At 34.7% G+C, this 17904-nt stretch overlaps 5 protein-coding genes across 5 annotated transcripts; 2 read left to right on the top strand and 3 right to left on the bottom strand.

Moving 5' to 3' along the window:
- Positions 1-359: 359 nt before the first annotated feature.
- Positions 360-1369, top strand: RpS26 (ribosomal protein S26). Its single transcript, XM_077430601.1, has 3 exons — positions 360-443; positions 872-1046; positions 1128-1369. The coding sequence occupies exons 1-3, from the start codon at positions 441-443 to the stop codon at positions 1292-1294; spliced, it is 345 nt and encodes a 114-aa protein (XP_077286727.1). The 5' UTR covers positions 360-440; the 3' UTR covers positions 1295-1369.
- Positions 1370-4498: 3129 nt separating this feature from the next.
- On the bottom strand, positions 4499-9630 carry LOC143912080 (tetratricopeptide repeat protein 39C-like). The gene is made up of 10 exons (XM_077431252.1): positions 9472-9630; positions 9046-9388; positions 8433-8970; positions 8159-8365; positions 7923-8088; positions 7771-7846; positions 7490-7698; positions 5068-5245; positions 4717-4997; positions 4499-4639 (listed from the first exon to the last, which is right to left on the bottom strand). The coding sequence occupies exons 1-10, from the start codon at positions 9628-9630 to the stop codon at positions 4499-4501; spliced, it is 2298 nt and encodes a 765-aa protein (XP_077287378.1).
- On the bottom strand, positions 5427-6917 carry LOC143911628 (uncharacterized). Its single transcript, XM_077430600.1, has 2 exons — positions 6134-6917; positions 5427-6014 (listed from the first exon to the last, which is right to left on the bottom strand). The coding sequence occupies exon 1, from the start codon at positions 6902-6904 to the stop codon at positions 6278-6280; it is 627 nt and encodes a 208-aa protein (XP_077286726.1). The 5' UTR covers positions 6905-6917; the 3' UTR covers positions 5427-6014; positions 6134-6277.
- A 1429-nt stretch (positions 9631-11059) lies between the features above and the next one.
- On the top strand, positions 11060-14219 carry RabX6 (RAS oncogene family member RabX6). Its single transcript, XM_077430990.1, has 3 exons — positions 11060-11354; positions 11423-11664; positions 11801-14219. Exons 1-3 carry the CDS (start codon positions 11175-11177, stop codon positions 11997-11999), a joined length of 621 nt encoding a protein of 206 aa, XP_077287116.1. The 5' UTR covers positions 11060-11174; the 3' UTR covers positions 12000-14219.
- Positions 14220-15091: 872 nt separating this feature from the next.
- On the bottom strand, positions 15092-17496 carry Nfs1 (Nfs1 cysteine desulfurase). Its single transcript, XM_077430599.1, has 7 exons — positions 17268-17496; positions 16698-16952; positions 16446-16611; positions 16095-16379; positions 15821-15994; positions 15620-15752; positions 15092-15550 (listed from the first exon to the last, which is right to left on the bottom strand). The coding sequence occupies exons 1-7, from the start codon at positions 17433-17435 to the stop codon at positions 15397-15399; spliced, it is 1335 nt and encodes a 444-aa protein (XP_077286725.1). The 5' UTR covers positions 17436-17496; the 3' UTR covers positions 15092-15396.
- Positions 17497-17904: the final 408 nt, after the last annotated feature.

Raw genomic sequence — 17904 nt, 5'->3', positions numbered from 1 at the left:
ATTATAAGTTCACGCACATGCGCAGAAGGCTTTGTGGCTGTCGCAGATATAGTACCTGCAAATAGCCGATAATTCGCAAATATAGTACCTGCAAATAGCCAATAATTCGCAGATATAGTCTTTGCAAGTAGCCACAACCATAAAAATTAAGCAAATTCATTTTATCATTATCGAATGGTAAAAATAAAATTAAAAGTAAAAATACAAAATGAACTCATCGTTCATTTAACTGAGACAGAAATTTAGATTGAAACTGAAACAGCATTGGTAAGTATGTAAATGAGACAAATAATCAAGTATTAAAACAATGATAAAAACTAATTTTTTTTTGTGGCACACGACTGTGTTAGGATCGCACTAGGGCCAAATAGTATATCGCGCGGTGGGGCGTGTTTGTCGACAGTTGGTACGACTGACCCTCCTTTCTTCCGGCCGCCGCCATGGTACGTCACGGCATCGTCCATTTCATTTTATTGCAATTATATTCATTTATATATCGGGAATATCGCTAAAATTCAATGGGTTCACTGTCAGCGCCTCACATCGATTTGTAAATTCATATAAAAAAGGCCGCGGCCTCTGCTGTCAGTCAGCGGCGTTGCCATGTGGACACTAGTTCCTAACCTACAAATCGATTGAACGGCCATTCAGTTGATTCCTATCCCATTTCATTTTACATCCGTTTATATTCAGATTTCCATACATTGAAAATTAGAATGTGGGGAGCAAACGTTTTAAATTTCGCCGGGGGGTAGTTTCTTAGCTTCAAAATGGATCTTAAATTTTTATCGTTCAGTCAAGTCTCTGAAGCTAATATTCGAAGCATGTTTTTACTTCATTTCTCTTATTGGTTTGATTTTGTGTTTGGCAGACTTGCAAGCGTCGTAACGCTGGACGTTCCAAGAGTGGACGAGGACACGTAGAGCCCGTCCGTTGCACCAACTGTGCACGATGCGTGCCCAAAGACAAGGCCATCAAGAAATTCGTCATCAGGAACATCGTTGAAGCCGCCGCCGTCAGGGATATCATGGAGGCTTCCTATGATTGTTAGTATATTTTATAGTTAGATTTGACTTATGTATTTGCAATGTGACATGCTGTTATTGAATTGTTCGTTGAATTTTCAGCCAATTATCAGCTTCCCAAGCTGTACGCAAAGCTTCACTACTGCGTATCATGCGCCATTCACAGCAAGGTCGTGCGTAACAGGTCGAAGAAAGACAGACGCATTCGTACTCCACCACAGAGGTCTTTCCCACGTGATCAAAGACAGCAAAATAGACCTAGGAAGTGAATTCATTAAACAACACACAATTAATGTAATCTTTTCAATAAACATCTGCTAAAAAATATTCGTTTTTGTATTTTAACTCATTTGTTTTTTTTTTTTTTTCTATTTTAAAGATAAAATAATGTTTCTGGAAAAAGAGATGATTTTTCTTTAGTAACATTTTTATGTCAAATTTAGCTTTCTAATATATTCTTTTATATGAGACTAAGAATTATAATGGAAATTGTTGTGAGATTCATATCTATGGAGTCATTAGAAGAAATCTTTATTTTTAGTTCCAAACCAAGTTTATTCTGATTTTTTAGTAGACTAAGGAATATAAGATTGGGTAGATTTAATTGATGGGGATAATTGGGTTCAGCAGGACTGTCCCGAGTTAAACGGGACTTTCCCGAGTTCAACAGACAAATCTCGAGTCCCGCATTCCCTCTGAAAATCCCGACTTAACAAAATTTGTATATGTACAAAGATGTACGTATATTGTTAAAGAGGCTTGCTTAATTTTTGTACATAAGTAGTTCGACTTCAAAAGAAAAATTTCAATCATTAGTTTTGTCTTTAAAACCATACATGAAAATCGAATTTTCGTCAGTTGAAGAATTAACAAAACAATTACTTGCGATATTGACCTTCTATACGAAGATGTCTGTTTATTAAACAATTTTTTACTGAATATGACTAAAGCAGTTGAACCCCACCAGTTTCATATGCGCTTTCACCGAACCCTTAATTGGAAAAATAAAATATGATTGTTTTCAAATTCAAAACATAGGTACATATTTTACTGGTGCACAAAATCAACATCACTGTGTTCAAAGAACAAAACCATTAAAACATGATTTTCACACAAAAACAAAAACATAATAATGAATATTTACTGCAAATCAGTGTGACTTCTGCTGTTGCCTTTCAGAAACCTTGGCAAGTGCCACTCTCATGTCATTTTCGCAACAAAGTCTGTTCCTTTTCTTCGTCTTTATGTCTAGCATCCTCGAAAAGGATTGCTCGCAAAGATATGTTGTAACAAACGGTATGAAAATCTCCAGAGCTTTCTTTGCAATAACAGGGTACGTTACCATTTGTTGACACCAAAACGTTGAGAGCGTTGTTGTTCTGGAGAATTGCTGTTGAACCTGGCTCTGCTGAATTTCCGCCGAACCCCTGAGGCTGACTCACCGAACCCCTGGGGTTCGATCGAACCCAGGTTAAGAACCACTGGACTAAAGTAAACAATATATATGAGAAATGGATGGCATTTTTAAAGATCATTCTGCTGGCATTCATTTGTATGAAATTGTGGTCCACATACCAATGCAATTTGCGAAAGAATATTTAGTCTAATGAATGTAGCCTGAAGAAAGGAGAGAAACGGATTGTTATCAAAAACCGTAGAAGCTGAATTAATGATAAGATAAAATTTTATCAAGCAAAGTGGAGAACATATTTTGAAACCAGTAAAAGCTCGGAAAAATACTTTTAATAAACAGTTGTATACATATGTACTTTTTTATATACATATAACATAATTATATTTCTTTAAATTTTTTATTTGATCGATTGAAATAGTGAATGTCCCGATCTGTGATTTTGAAAATCTGGCAACATCGATTGGTTTAGATGCCATATTTTAATTATGGATTCATCCAGTTAAAGATTCTCGTATTTTAAATTACAAATTAAATTAGAACATGTGTAAGTAATTCAAATTGTATTACAGGTAAGTTGCAATACAATTTGAATTTTCAATATTCCTTTAGTAGTCAATTTAAATGGTCTTTCTTTTTATAAGTTCGAAGAATAATTTTCCAGTATGGTTCATAATCTTGTTGACATGAGAAATGGAATTAAAATTGAGAACAGGAAGTTGTTGAGTATTAAATCAGTGTGGTTAATGGGGTATCAAGGATAAGATCCAATTATGGATTTCTTTCTTCACTCATATATGTATAGTAATACTAAAATTTGAGTTAAAATATGTGCTCAATTTTATTCATTTTTAAATACTTATGTATGTACAGAATGCATATAATAATTAGTGTATAACAATAAACCTACATTGACTTACTAATTAAATGGTTGTCCTTGTGAACTTTGCATTTCTCGTGCTTTCATAATTTTTTTATGAAGTTTTTATATATAAAAATAGTTTTATTCTACCTAATATTTTATTCAACAATCATAATACTTTATGAAATGTAAAACTATCACATCTTTTGATGGAATTACTTTATTATTTCGATAAAATTAAAGGGCATGGACGTCACATAAAAAGAATTGGACTAATTCATTGCATTGCCTTCAAACACAACTAAATTTCATCTATTCAGTGATAAAGTGGCCCCAAAATATGCAGCTTAAAAATATTGTCTTCATAACTAACTCCATTTTTTCATTTGATTTTGATTTTGTCATTTAAAAACATAAATCGACACTCATTAACATTTAACAGAAGTAAACCTTTTCTTGCATAAATTGTGCATCAATAAATGGTGATGCTATTTTAAACTTTATAATATGAAAATATGATATTGTCATTACAATCAGGCTGTAATAGGAAGGCATGTACGGATCTTTTTCACACCGACTAAATATCTTACCAGGCACCAAATTAGTTTATTGAATTTATCAATCTGAGCAACTGAATTTGGATTCCAAATTTTGATTAAGACCATCCTATCACATCGGGATCATATTTTACAAGTATTAAATTTAATCAATATTACCCAATATTTTATAATAAATTCTTTTTTTTGTTAGCTTATATATGTATATACATGTCAAATTTTGTATAATATAATACTTTTGTTAAATATACCTATGACATTTCTACAATCACATCATGTATGTATATAAATATATGTATTTATTATAGATTAATATAAAAATGGATTATTTCTATGCATAACTGTAGTAGTGCGAGCCCGAGGCGTGAATAGTGGTAAAATTTTCAACGAAAAGAAATACATATATGAATTGGAAACTTTAAATCAACATTTTGTGCAAATTTAAAGCTATGATCTAATTGAAAAATTTGTACGTGTTTTCAAATGTATTCATAAGTCTGTAGTTAAATTTAATAGTAAATCTGAGTCTACGAGGAATATATGTATTTTTTTTTACTATTTTCCAGCGTTTTAATACCTAGGGCTTGCATATAATTATTTATTTTTTAAATGAATACAATTTTTTATTTATGAATACAATATTTTATTTATGTTTCTGTTGAGATTCGTATTTTTCTAGACTTTTCAGTGTTGAATTGACTAGAACGTTTAAACGATGTTCAAAATCATAATCTTTGTATTGATATTGTAGTTTCATAAGTAAATTCTTTCCTTCGAGTCTCGTCTGAAATTCCACAAAAAATATCATTAAAAATTAAATATATATTTGTTTAGTAATACATTTAGAGAAGTATTACTGACTGTTGCATTCCTTAAAAGTAGCACAGCTAACTCGTATTGAGCAAAGGCAGACACGTGAGCATCGTTGGAACACTTTGATCTACGTTGTAGGCACGTTCTAAAGGCTTCCACTGCACTTGTAAAGTATGCAGCAGGATTTTCATGAACATCTAGATTAGCATCGTCGTGGTTTCGATTGAGACGATTCGCTATAACTATTAAAGCGGCTCCTTTTATGAGCCAGCCGAGGCCATTTATCGGCTCGTGAGAAAGCGATTCCCCACCGTCTTTAGGCGTACATACTGAAATGTAATAACAGATCAGACACTATTTCATTTTGTTATATGTAGTATTGAAAATTATAATATTTACTGTTGACTATGTTTAATAAGTCGGACGTTTTGCAACTGGGAAATGTATTCCACAAATAAAGCATTTCGAAACAATGAAGTTGCCAGTGAGTGACATCTTTTGCCCAATCTTTTTCAGCATCTTCCTCTTCAGGCAGCTTTTCAGTTCGACATCGTATATATTTTTCAATTTGAGAACCCTGCAATATTTGCAATTTTCCAGGATGAAATGGAAAATTCTTTGCGAACCATAGATGTAGAATAACCTAGATATGCCATTACATACAAATTTCGTCGGAGATCTTGTCGCCACTAACTGAGGGGTGCGGGGAGTTTAATTAGCGGGGAAGTGGTGGAAAAAAAGGAAGGAACGCAGCGGTACATGCACTGAAGTTTTATTTTATTGGACACTCCGCGTGATAGTAAACCAAACTAATAAAGCCATATTAAGAAAAAAATATTTAGCTATACACACTATATTAAACTACAAATGTTACTATAATAAAACTGTAGAATTCGTTGTAACGGGGGTGTTGAAATAATAAAGCGTGCTTGGAGCGTGTGTTGTTTATTGGGTTGTCGTACACCGAGTGGGGCGCCGAGTCTGTCAGACGCGCCGAACCGCGCTCGTCCCGGTGTTGCCAACCTGCATAAAAGCCGGTGTGGCAACCCCCAAGACCGCTGGCTCGGCAAGCCTCCACAGTACTCCCCCTCCAGTGACAACGTTGCAAAAATTACAATATTTACCACAATGGAATTATATTAGGCATGCCTGTAAAAGTACGCTGATCACAACGTATAAGTTACAAAAAATGGAATTATATTAGGTGTAACTGTAGAAGTACGCTGATCAAACATACAAGTTACACTAATGGAATTATATTAGACATGACTGTGAAAGTACACTATTCAAAACATACATATAAGTTACAACAATGGAATTATACTAGACATGACTGTGAAAGTACACTATTCAAAACATATAAGTTACCACAATGGAATTGTACTAGAGATGACTGTGAAAGTACGCTGATCACAACGTATAAATTACAAAAATGGAATTATACTAGGTGTAAGTGTAGAAGTACGCTGATCAAACATACAAGTTACACTAATGGAATTATACTAGACATGACTGTGAAAGTACACTATTCAAAACATACATATAAGTTACAACAATGGAATTATACTAGACATGACTGTGAAAGCATTTGTAGACGTTGTTGCAGTTGTTACTGTTGCGGCGGCAACGGATTTTGTGATAGACCTGTAGGTGGTGGACCACCTGCTGTATTAACACCACCTATCATATGTGCTCCTCCTGCAGCTTGCTGTTGGTTTTTTTGAGCACTCTGTCGACTCTTGGTGAATGCGGCCAAGAGGGGCGGATGAGATTTAAGAATCGATAATATTTGATCTTGTTGATCGGGCGTCTTTGGAGAACGAAGAATGACCATAAGCTGTTTGAGTGCTTTGTGGCAATATCGGGTAGCAGCACCGCCAGGTACTAGTCTCGACGGTTCTACGACTGCCACAGGCGGATGAACTGAACCACCGACCATTCCCCCCATGTCATTCACCTGACCCATAGGTTGCGGTTGCGGTTGCGGTTGCGGTTGCGGTTGCTGTTGCTGTTGCGTTGTTGAGTGAGCATGCATCTGTGTGTGCAACAGCTGTGGATGATTGGGTGACTGAGCCATTGGATGTGTAGAATTCGTAGTAACGGGGGTGTTGAAATAATAGAGCGTGGGTGTTGAAATAATAGAGCGTGCGTGCGTGAAATAATAGGGAGTGTTGAAATAATGGAGCGTGCGTGTGGGGCGCTTCTGACAGACGGTCCCGGTGCTGCCAGCCTGCATAAAAGCCGGTGTGGCAACCCCCAAGACCGCTGGCTCGGCAAGCCTCCACAAAACCATCACTAGCTATTACAATATTTAAACATTAGTCACTTCCACAAGGATCTATTTTAAAGCTGACACTTTAATACTTAGTTCATTGTTTGTAGTTTTAAACATAATGTCGATTTCTGAATTTCCTTCAGTGCCAACAAGATATACGCGTGCATTTAGTGACACCTGTGGCAGAGGTTGTCGACCATCAGTACATACATCGCGCCGATATTTCATTATATGTTAAAATACTACTATAATTGAAGATATTATATATTAATTCTTACTTATGATATGTGATGCCATCCGCCTTTTTATGATTTCTTGAGTAATTGTAACACAATTTCACTGAGCAAGTTGGCATTTTCGAAAAATGTCAATCGACCTTCCAACTTGGAAGCTAACTAGTTACTGAGAGAGAGAGTGTGCATGATCTGTACTTTTTTTTGTGTGTGCATGGTCCAACATGGTGATCGGCTTAGAGCGTCAGGGCGTATCTATGGTATTCTATATCTATGTTGCGAACACAAAATTATTTAAAATTTATGTACATACTTTGTTTGCAGATTTTTCCAGAAGTTTCTTAATTTCATTTTTTCCAGTTAAAATATAATTGTTGTCTCCCATGGCTCCTGCGCAAATAGTTGTAAGATAAGCATAGAAACTCTTTGACCATTTACTGTTTTGCTTTAATTGTAGGAAACATTGATGGGCCAATTTGTAATCCAATGTCAATAAATAGCACCAAGCGACCTCATGTAAACCTAAATTTATTTAAATTGGGTTTAGTTTAATATTAATCTGTATTAGAAGTTTTAATTTAACTCTATGGTTACCTAAAAGTTTGACTTCCATGATTGAAGCATGAGCAATGGACATTCGGTAAGCTTGTATGGCATCTTCAATATTCGGCTGAAATATTTAAAAATCTTATGATAGTTCAGAAACAATATATAATACATTAATATATGTGTTTGTTTAGAATTACCTTAAGTCTTTCAACACGCCCTTTAAAGAATAAAAACAGTGCTGAATCTGCATATTCTACTTCATCATTTAGTATTTTTGTAGCTTCTTCTATTGATGCTTTGCTCGAGGCACCATCGAGGTTGAAGAACGGTCGTACAATAGTATGATACCAAAGTAATGTTAAACTGAAAAATCATTCGTTTTCAGTTTTGTATAATATACAGAGGTATGATTGAAAGACTTGTTATTGCTCACGATGCCAACGGAGCTCGCATATCAGTTCCTTTTCTAGAATAATGTAAGCTTTTAACGCCGGCAGATTGATCTCCCTCAAATCCTAACATGTTAACCCAACGTAGTACGCCAGGAGGTGCTAAAGATACACATAAGCGAAATACACCATAGCCGAAACTAACAGCTGACATAAGACGTAAAACTGTCTCCGGATCCATGGTTTGCCATCTGAAATAAATTTGGATGTAACTTATTCAAATCTAAAATCACTTTCAGATGATAAGTAATTACTCACTCTTTATAAGGTTCTTTGTTGAATCCTATCAAAGATGAAGCACTTTCAAATATTGCCGAGCTAAAGTTATTGAGCGATGAAAATAGGGATACGGATTTATGCATGGAATTTTGATAGCCATCACAGCTTAATGGTTGCTTTATATCACCATTAGGTGGTTTGAAATTGAGACAGAGACTGTTCGGACGGACAACGGCATTAGGCAGGACGGATGATGTAGCTTCTTGGCAATTGTTTGATTCACAACCTTCTTTGGCATCACAACATTTACTTGAATTTCCGACGTCTGATTGCTTTTGATTTGTTAACGCTGAAAAATCTGAAAAGGTCTTACTAGAACAAGAATAGAAATTGGAAGTTCTAAATTGACTCGGGTCATTTTGTTCATCGTTATCTATTTCTAATTCTGGACTGTACGATCTGTTTGGATCACCATTGCTTGAATTAATATCTGTTTCAAATGTTTTACTTTGCTGTATGTCTTGGTTTGGAGTTGATCTGTTTGGTGATAATAAATCTATCGAAATTGGTGACCATCCTACGATCAAAGTTTAAGTTATTTAAAATTAAAACAAATTTAAACCTGTGGGTATGTATTTTTTAAATAGGCTACCTGATTCTTTACGATTTCCAAACATCTGTTGATGTATTGATGTTAATTGCTCATAAGTATGTTGATAAACTTTCCAAGCTCTCCTCAACGTCCATCCACCTTTCATATATGATGTAAAATCGTTGTGAAGAAACGTGAGGAATGATTGACACACCAATGAATCTGCCAATACGATTTTTTCTTCTAGAGTTTGTTCGAGGCTTTTACTTTCTTCGTGGTTGGTGAAAATTTTATTCTTGAACGATTTCATCCATCCAATTTGAGTAACACATTCTTCTTCTATTTTCTTAATCTGACCAATGGCTTCGGTGACTTTCCTATCATCAAAACACATCAGAGCATTCTGAAATACAAAAGTTTACCTTTATAAAATACATTTTCATTAAATTTGTACCTTCAAAAAATTAATATATTCAATTGGTTTACCATAAATGTTACAAAGCATATTCCAGCAGTGATTTGGATTCCGGGTGGGCTCGTAACGAATAAACTTTCAGCTTCCTTATTCCTATCATTCAATAACAATTTGATTCCCCTTCTGGCTATAATCCAGGGCGATTCCTTTTTTTCCACACTGTTCTCCATTTCTGATTATCGAACAACGTCTTCATGTAAAATATTCAACATGTTCATTTGTAAACACCACATATTATCTTTGTTACCGTGCTAGATATCTACAATATTTGACTTTTTAATTGCTATTAAAATTAACTACATCTTGAATTTGGCATTTGTGTTGGGAAAATGTGGACGAAATGCGTTGTATAACCTTATTCTCAATGTGGCATTAAAGGCCGGGGGTGGATATTATAGTATTGATCTGTATGCAACTGTTCAGTCATGCTGTAAGGGTAGCAACATTATATGGGCATTATATGAAAATATACATTTACGTTGATTTGTCTTTTAAATACACATTTGAAAATTTATTCAAATGCAGAATAGTAAAAGTTTCATACATATAATTACTTTTATACATGAATTTTCCTCTCCATTATTTTGCCTTCTCTCAGCCGTTTATTTAATTAATCATTTATTTATTTTGGTTGTTAATTAATGATAAAATAAACTAGAATAATTTAGAAATAGAAAGGTCACAATTATTGACGGTTCGGTGACTATTCCGCACAAAGCGATCTCGCATATATCACTAAAATCTCGATCACGGAACATACGGCATCCGAAAATTCCATCAATCGATAGTCGCCCATGTGAACTATCATAGTAATGAGTGCCAGATATTCCGTATTAGCGATCGCAATTTGCGAAATAGTGCGTTTGGAATCTCTTTTTGGGCTTAAAAGTTAATATAAAAGTATATTTTTATATCGTGAAAGTGGGTCTAACTCACGGGCCCGATAGTGAAACGCCCGAAAACGCAAATATCGGAAGGCAAAGATCGAAAATTGAAAGATCTTAAGTCGAAAGATAAAAAAAAGGGTGAATGGTAAACGGTACATACTCACTTAATTTGCTCGAGCAGGATATAACAGGAACGAGAGGAATAGGCTTTTCCTCCCGTATTCTGCGCGCGCACATTAATACGGAAGGAAAAGCCTGTTCCTCTTGTTCCTGTTGTATCCTGCTCGCGCAAATTAAGTGACTATGTACCGTTTACAATTCACCCTTTTTTCACTTAAGATCTTTCAATTTTCGATCTTTGCCTTCCGATATTTGCGTTTTCGGGCGTTTCACTATCGGGCCCGTGACGGAGACCGCGTGAAAGTATATACTGTTATTAATTAGTGATCATGCCTATTGAATGTATGCACGTAAGGTTCTTATTCATGCTATTTTTTTTGTCATGTTCATTCGTCAACAAATTTAACAATTTTACATTATCTACCCTATAATGAATAAGTTGTAAAATCTAATTTTTGTATGACGGTTTACTGGAATATTTTTAAAAATAGTTTTAATGTTATATTGACACATTCAATGTTTTATATTTGCACATTTAAAAAATGTATCAAAATCTGTCAATTACGAGAATGGTCGTTACATGTTGTGTTATGATGAAAATCATATGAAAGGGCGTGAAGTGTCAAACGTTTCCGGCTTTTCATTCGTATTTTAGGATCCTTATGTTAAGTGATTTTAATCTATTTAATTAGTTAAAGCTAGCATCAATGGCATCAGTGAGGGTACCCGAACAAAAGGTGATACTATGCGGAGAGTACGGAGTCGGAAAAAGCTCTTTGTTCAGAAGGTTCACCAATAATACATTTATTACATCCACGGACAGAAAATCTACTCTTGGGTTAGATCACTACGACAAAACTTTCAAATTGGGAACTAGAGAGATCAAGGTAGACTTCTACTAATTAAATTCGCACCTCATAAAAAATCGATTACATACAATTCTAATTATTTCCAGCTCCAATTGTGGGACACTGGTGGAATGGAGAGAGTGGCTTCTATCACCTCCAGCTATTACAAATTTGCAGAGGCTGCTATATTAGTATTTTCCTTGGACAATGCGGCATCTTTTCACGTGTTGTCTCAACACTTGCTCGACATAGTCACATATGCCGAAAACGCTAAGATATTCCTGTGCGGCAATAAGTCTGATTTAGAGACGCTATCTCAAGTAACCGATGCTGACATGGAAGGGTTTTGGTAATTAAATTTACGAATTTTGAAATTCCATTTTCTTAATCTATGCATTAATGAATGTTCAAACGATATTATTCAACTATTGTGTAGAAAGGTATTGGTTATATAATTGACGTGTTGTTTTTTTTTTTTTTTTTAGCGAACAGTGTCATAATCTCATAAGTCACACTTATAAGACTTCGTGTAAAACTGGTGCTGGTATTGAGGAGATGTTTACGGATATAGCGAGTCAGTTGTTAGAATCGAACAAGTCGAAAATTGATTTACAACATCTCGACCATCAAAGTTTCAAAGTAACGCCTCCCGATGATATTACCGAGCCGTCCTGCTTGTGCTAAGGCTTTATTGGTCATATACGTATATGTAATAACATAAGTTTACTCATTTTTGATATTGAAAGTTTTCCCAGAGGAGTTTTATTACATTTTGATGTATATTTCAAGGGATGTTGTTGTAAGCACCTTTTTTCATGAATGTATGTAAGCTTAATGTAGGTATTGACGTATGCATTCAATGCTTTGTTTTAACAATGTTGTATTTTTAAGTATATCGTGTCGATCGCCATTCACAACGAACACATACAAATTTTAACGTTTATTATAATTGATATCGATTTGTACCTACCTCTGTTAATTTACAATAGCGTTAGTTTGCTTTTGCATGAGTTTCCTAATATTGTACTAAATGAGCTCAAAATATACCAAAAATGTTATATTTTGCTTTATGATAAGTTTTTTTTGTTAAATAAATACATAAAATAATCTAAATATATAATATAGATACTGGAAATTTTCAATACAAATTTTCTCAAGTGGTGAATATAATTCAGTACGTTTCATAAAATGCTCATAAAATATTTTATTAGAAATAGAAAGACTGGTGATAATTAAACGAAAAACCTTTATAAATATTAATCATGTGAAAAAAATTATGACAATATAAACGAGTATATATTAAAGTAGAACCTCGATTATCCGGACTAATTGGGAATGATGGTAGTCTAGATAATGAAAAATCCGGATAATCGAAAAAAATCACAATTGACAGGGAAATAAGTGTACATTCAGTATAAATAATTTTTATTTGTCTACATTTACATATATATAATAACCTGAAGATCAATATTAAATTATTCTTTATTAAGAAATTCAATTATGGATGTTTGCTTAAAGTTAGCTGCCAAATCGCGAATACTTTTCATACAATAATGGACCAGATATTGGCTGTCCAGACGATCGTCTTTGAATGAATCACATAAAAATACACTCTTTGACTTCTTCATATCCTGATTTTTTCATAACCTTACGCTCTGAGCTTCCATCTTCAGACATTAAAGAATCAGTAAACTTCATAACATAATTTTTTTTATATCCTAGATTATTGACGTTCCAAACACCATATTTATTTGACAAAAAACGTTCTTTATATCTAATTTGTTTTTTAATGATAATACAACACGTTTTATTTTCCATATTGGTATTAAAAATAAATATTTAAATCGCGATCAAATATTCAAGAAACAAACGTCCTTTGAGTATCGAATTTTGAAGACTCATTTCTCTGTCTTATTTTCGAAATTTTATGTTATGCATTTCAAAGTAGCAAAGTCGTAAAATTTGTGTTTGTTAAAAACAATCCGGATAATCGAAAATCTTGATAATTGAGGTTCTACTGTATAACGACTCGGAACAGATATAAACGAGTGCGTTTTTCGTAGGTTCTGGAATTCAGATATTGTTAAGCTCAACATTTATTGCCAATACCTTCGATAAAGCATCGAACTTATGCTATGGTTTTGTTTTTTGCTGATGTTTGAAAATTTATTATTGGATTTAAGCTGTATTTATGTAAACACGAAATCAGATACTGGGACACTGTTCCAGTGTTCTACCACCAAAAACCGCACTGGATGCAGCTAAACGTACATATTTTCATGTTAAAATTGTATTTGAATGGACGTAGTTCTGCAAAAAAGGTTCAACCCATACGAGCAATATTTCTGTATTGATATAATAAATGTTTGCAGAACTACATCTAACAAGGTGATTATTAGCTTAGGTTTATTGTATGCCATTATAACCATGACCATTAATTACTATTTAGTATATATTCTATTATATTGTATATTATTTGTATTGCAATTGTCATTATACAATTTAATATGTGTATAGAACTACCATTATATCCAAAGTGACATCTTCCTTATGACGGCTACTGTTCGTCCTACGGGATTGTGATTTGAACAAATCGATTGTTACCCTACAAATGAATGCCATTATCCGAAATAAAATTGGATAGATACTAAAATAATTCTGGTAACAGTTGATGGTAGATATAATGGTGGGTCTGTAATAGTTTGTAGCTTTAGAATCCACTATACACCAGAAACTACCGATTAAATTTGGTGCTATTGTAAGTGTAACAAGATGAGTTAACAAAATGTCTAGTCTTTACTTGATAGATCAGGTCTGTTTTTTCGCATTTTTGTATTATAACATATATATTTTTATTTGTATTAAACAGAATCTCAAGAAATACATATAATTTTTATTAAATGTATATTGTTTGTTTCATTTTGAGTTTTAAATCAAATAAGCCAGCAGCATAGCTTGGTAGTTGCGATAATGCTAACTTGGAGGTTGCTGGGTTCGATCCCATGTGTTGATCTCGATTGAAAATAATTTATTCCGAGTAGTGTATGAAGTGCTGCTGGTCAGATTTGGATATTTGTGATTTCAAGTCGATCGTTTCCTATTAAAGTTTGACAATTTATCTGATTTCATTGTTGAAACGGTTCCTCATCAAATTAAAAAAAAACCATCCTTGCTACTATTTGTCACCACTGTTTGAATATGATTTCAAATTTATAATTTGTGAATATGTGTATATCTAATGTTCTTCGATCGATGCGTTTTGTCAGTGATGACGTATGGATGCGAAACTTGGACATTGAACGCCAAGATGCTATACAAAGTCCAATGCACTCAAAGAAGTATGGAACGCTGTATGGTGGGCATAACGAGGAAAGACAGGAAACGGAATACGTGGGTGAGAAGTATGAAAAGGGTAGTGGATAGAGTGAAGAGATTGAAATGGCAATGGGCGGGCCTCGTGGCTAGAAGAATGGACAAAGAAAGTACTAGAATGGTACCCGAGAGAATGTAATAGGGTAAAAGGATGACCGCAGGGAAGATGGGTAGACGAAATTAGGAAAATGTGCGGGGATGTAGATGAGAGTTGTGCAAAACGAAGGCGAGTGGAAGCGTGTTGGAGAAGCCTTCATCCAGCAGTGAATGGGGAGCGGCTGTCAATGATGAAATATATACGTATATGGGCAAGTTTAATAATATAGATGTCGTCCATAGATGGGCATCATGGGAAAGTATAATTGGGTATATGTACATATATAGGTATATAAATAAAAAAAATTGCAACTAATATATATATTTATTGAATAGATCTGAGATTACAAATATATATTATATTAATAATAACTAAATCATCAATGAATTATAAAATTTATTTTATATATTTAAACATTGAAAATAAATAACCAATACATATTATATTAATATAGCACTTGAACTTAGTAGAACATAAAAAAGGAACAAAACATTGGCATTGATATGCACACACGTATAATGCATCTGGAATACATATTGATATATACGAATCATAAACAAATTATTATCTGCGTTCAGACTGAGAATGTATTGAGTGAGTGAGCACGGCTTTTTAATGTTGAGACCATTTTATAGTTTTTATATCAATTCCTTCTTGTACCATTTCCCAAAGAGGACTCATTTCCCGCAGCCTTTCCACATGTGTTATACATTTATCGACCGTGTAGTCAACTTCATCCATAGTTGTGAATCGACCGAGTCCAAACCTGCACATCAAAACACGATTACAACACTTGATTGATACCTTGGTTGGATATTTAACATGAAAAACAAACCTTATAGAACTATGCGCCAAGTCTTCATCTGCCCCGATTGCTCGGAGGACGTACGAGGGTTCCAAAGACGCAGACGTACAAGCGGATCCACTCGATAGAGCTACGTCTTTGAGCGCCATTAATAAAGATTCACCTGTAATTATTCTTTCGATTATATTACGAAGTATTAAACGTATCATATATATATGGAATGTGTGAAACCTTCTACGTAAGCGAACGATAGGTTGACGCAGCCAGGATATGTGTGAACCGGATCTCCGTTTCTTATTACTTGCGGTAAACGGATCATTATCTTCTCCAACAACCTGGCTGATAGTTTTTCCATCCAAGCATGGTCGTATGCCATTTCTTTTTCGCAAATTTCACTAGCGGCACCTTTTTGGAGATGGAATTAACTTTTGTACTAATTCATATCCATTGCCATGAATAGGATAATGGAGTTTGTTCATATTTGAAAATGTCACGATATAAATACCTATTCCTACAGTTAGCGGAGTCGGAACAGTTCCACTTCTCATGCCCCTCTCTTGACCGCCACCGCTTTGCAAAGCTTCAACTCTGACTCTTGGCCTGCGTCTTATATAAAGCGCTCCGACACCCTTAGGACCGTATATTTTATGCCCCGATATCGACATTAGATCTATGTTCATTTTGTTTACATCGATAGGTACCTTGCCTACCGCTTGCGCTGCATCCGTGTGAAAGAATACCTTTTTGGACTTGCAAAGTGCACCAATGTCTGATATGGGTTGCATAACACCTACAAATAACGACATTTAATAAAAATAATAACGCAATCGATACCATATTTGTATATTAAACCGACCAATTTCATTATTAACAGCCATTATGGATACAAGTGATGTATCAGTAGTCATGGCTTTATCCAAATCGGCCATGTCGATGATTCCATTCTCTTTAACGGGCAAATACGTGACTCTGAATCCTTCGCCTTCTAAAACCCGACACGAATCCAGCACGCATTTATGTTCCTGAAAATTAATCATATATAAGTATGTAAAATTTTTAATTGAAAGTCCAACGTTTGAGTTCGATTGTAATTTTATAATGTACTGACTATTTGTGTAGTGATTATATGCTTCTTCTTTTCCCCATAGAATCTTGCAACTCCTTTCACCGATATGTTGTTCGATTCCGTTGCCCCCGATGTGAAGACGATTTCCTTTGGTTCGGCTTTTATAAGACTTGCTATTTGTGCACGAGCTTTTTCCACAGCAGCTTCACTTTCCCATCCGTAAGCGTGCGTTCTGGAATGTGGATTTCCATAGAAGCCGATCATATATGGCATCATGGCGTCTAAGACTCTCGGATCCTAAAATACATCAGATAAGAATATCAATACGCAATAAAACAATAAAAAAGCTAACGTTATCGAATGTTTTTATACTTAAACTACAATTATAATAATCTATCTACTGATATACTATCTAAAAACTAGTAGTATTATTGAACTATAAAAGTCAATTCTGATATGAAACATTATATGCAGGAATTTTTTGACCTTTATAAATTATTAAGATTAAGATAATTTCAATACTCTACAACGTAATACATCGAATATGAAATATTGTGCAAAAAAAAAAAATCACAATTTAAATATGAAGGTATAGAAGTGTTGATTACTAACCATTGGGGTGGTAGCTTGAGCATCCAAATATAATGGTCGACCTTCGAGATCATTCTTGATGTTAAATTTGTTGTGAGGTTCTGCAGAGAAGTGTCTCAGGATTGTGACAGGTGATGGGTGTGAGGATCCGCAGCCGGAGACCAGCAAAGATTTGGTGAAGCGGATCATGTTCGAATACCGGCGCCCGAGACCACGAGCTGTTGACACTGACAGCCACTGCTGCCAACTGCGTCGTGAACAAATATTATCGTACTACGCAATTGTGTAATTTCGTTATGTAAGGGGACGTGGGTATTATTTAGATTATTTCACAAAAAGCGATCTCGAAAACGTCACTAAAATCTCGATCACGGAACATCTGGCAGATGCGAAAATTCCATCCATCTAGAGTTCCACCCACATGAACTACATATTATATATAATACTGTTGCGTAGGGGTGGGTGGAGGATCCAAATAAAAGGCCAAAGTCGCTTCATAGCTTTAAGGTCTGTTCATACCTATCCAGCACGGTGACACGACAACTCGTTCACAGATTTTCCGTAAACCGAGGATGCACTCCAGGTATTACGTTGTGGCGGCTCGCTTATACGACATGGTCGAGTTTGGTTGCCTTTCTGCGAGTGGGAACCAACTCGG

This window comes from Arctopsyche grandis, chromosome 5 (assembly GCF_051622035.1).
Source record: "Arctopsyche grandis isolate Sample6627 chromosome 5, ASM5162203v2, whole genome shotgun sequence".
Taxonomy (NCBI): Eukaryota; Metazoa; Arthropoda; class Insecta; order Trichoptera; family Hydropsychidae; genus Arctopsyche; species Arctopsyche grandis.
This window is presented reverse-complemented; position numbering and strand designations above follow the sequence as displayed.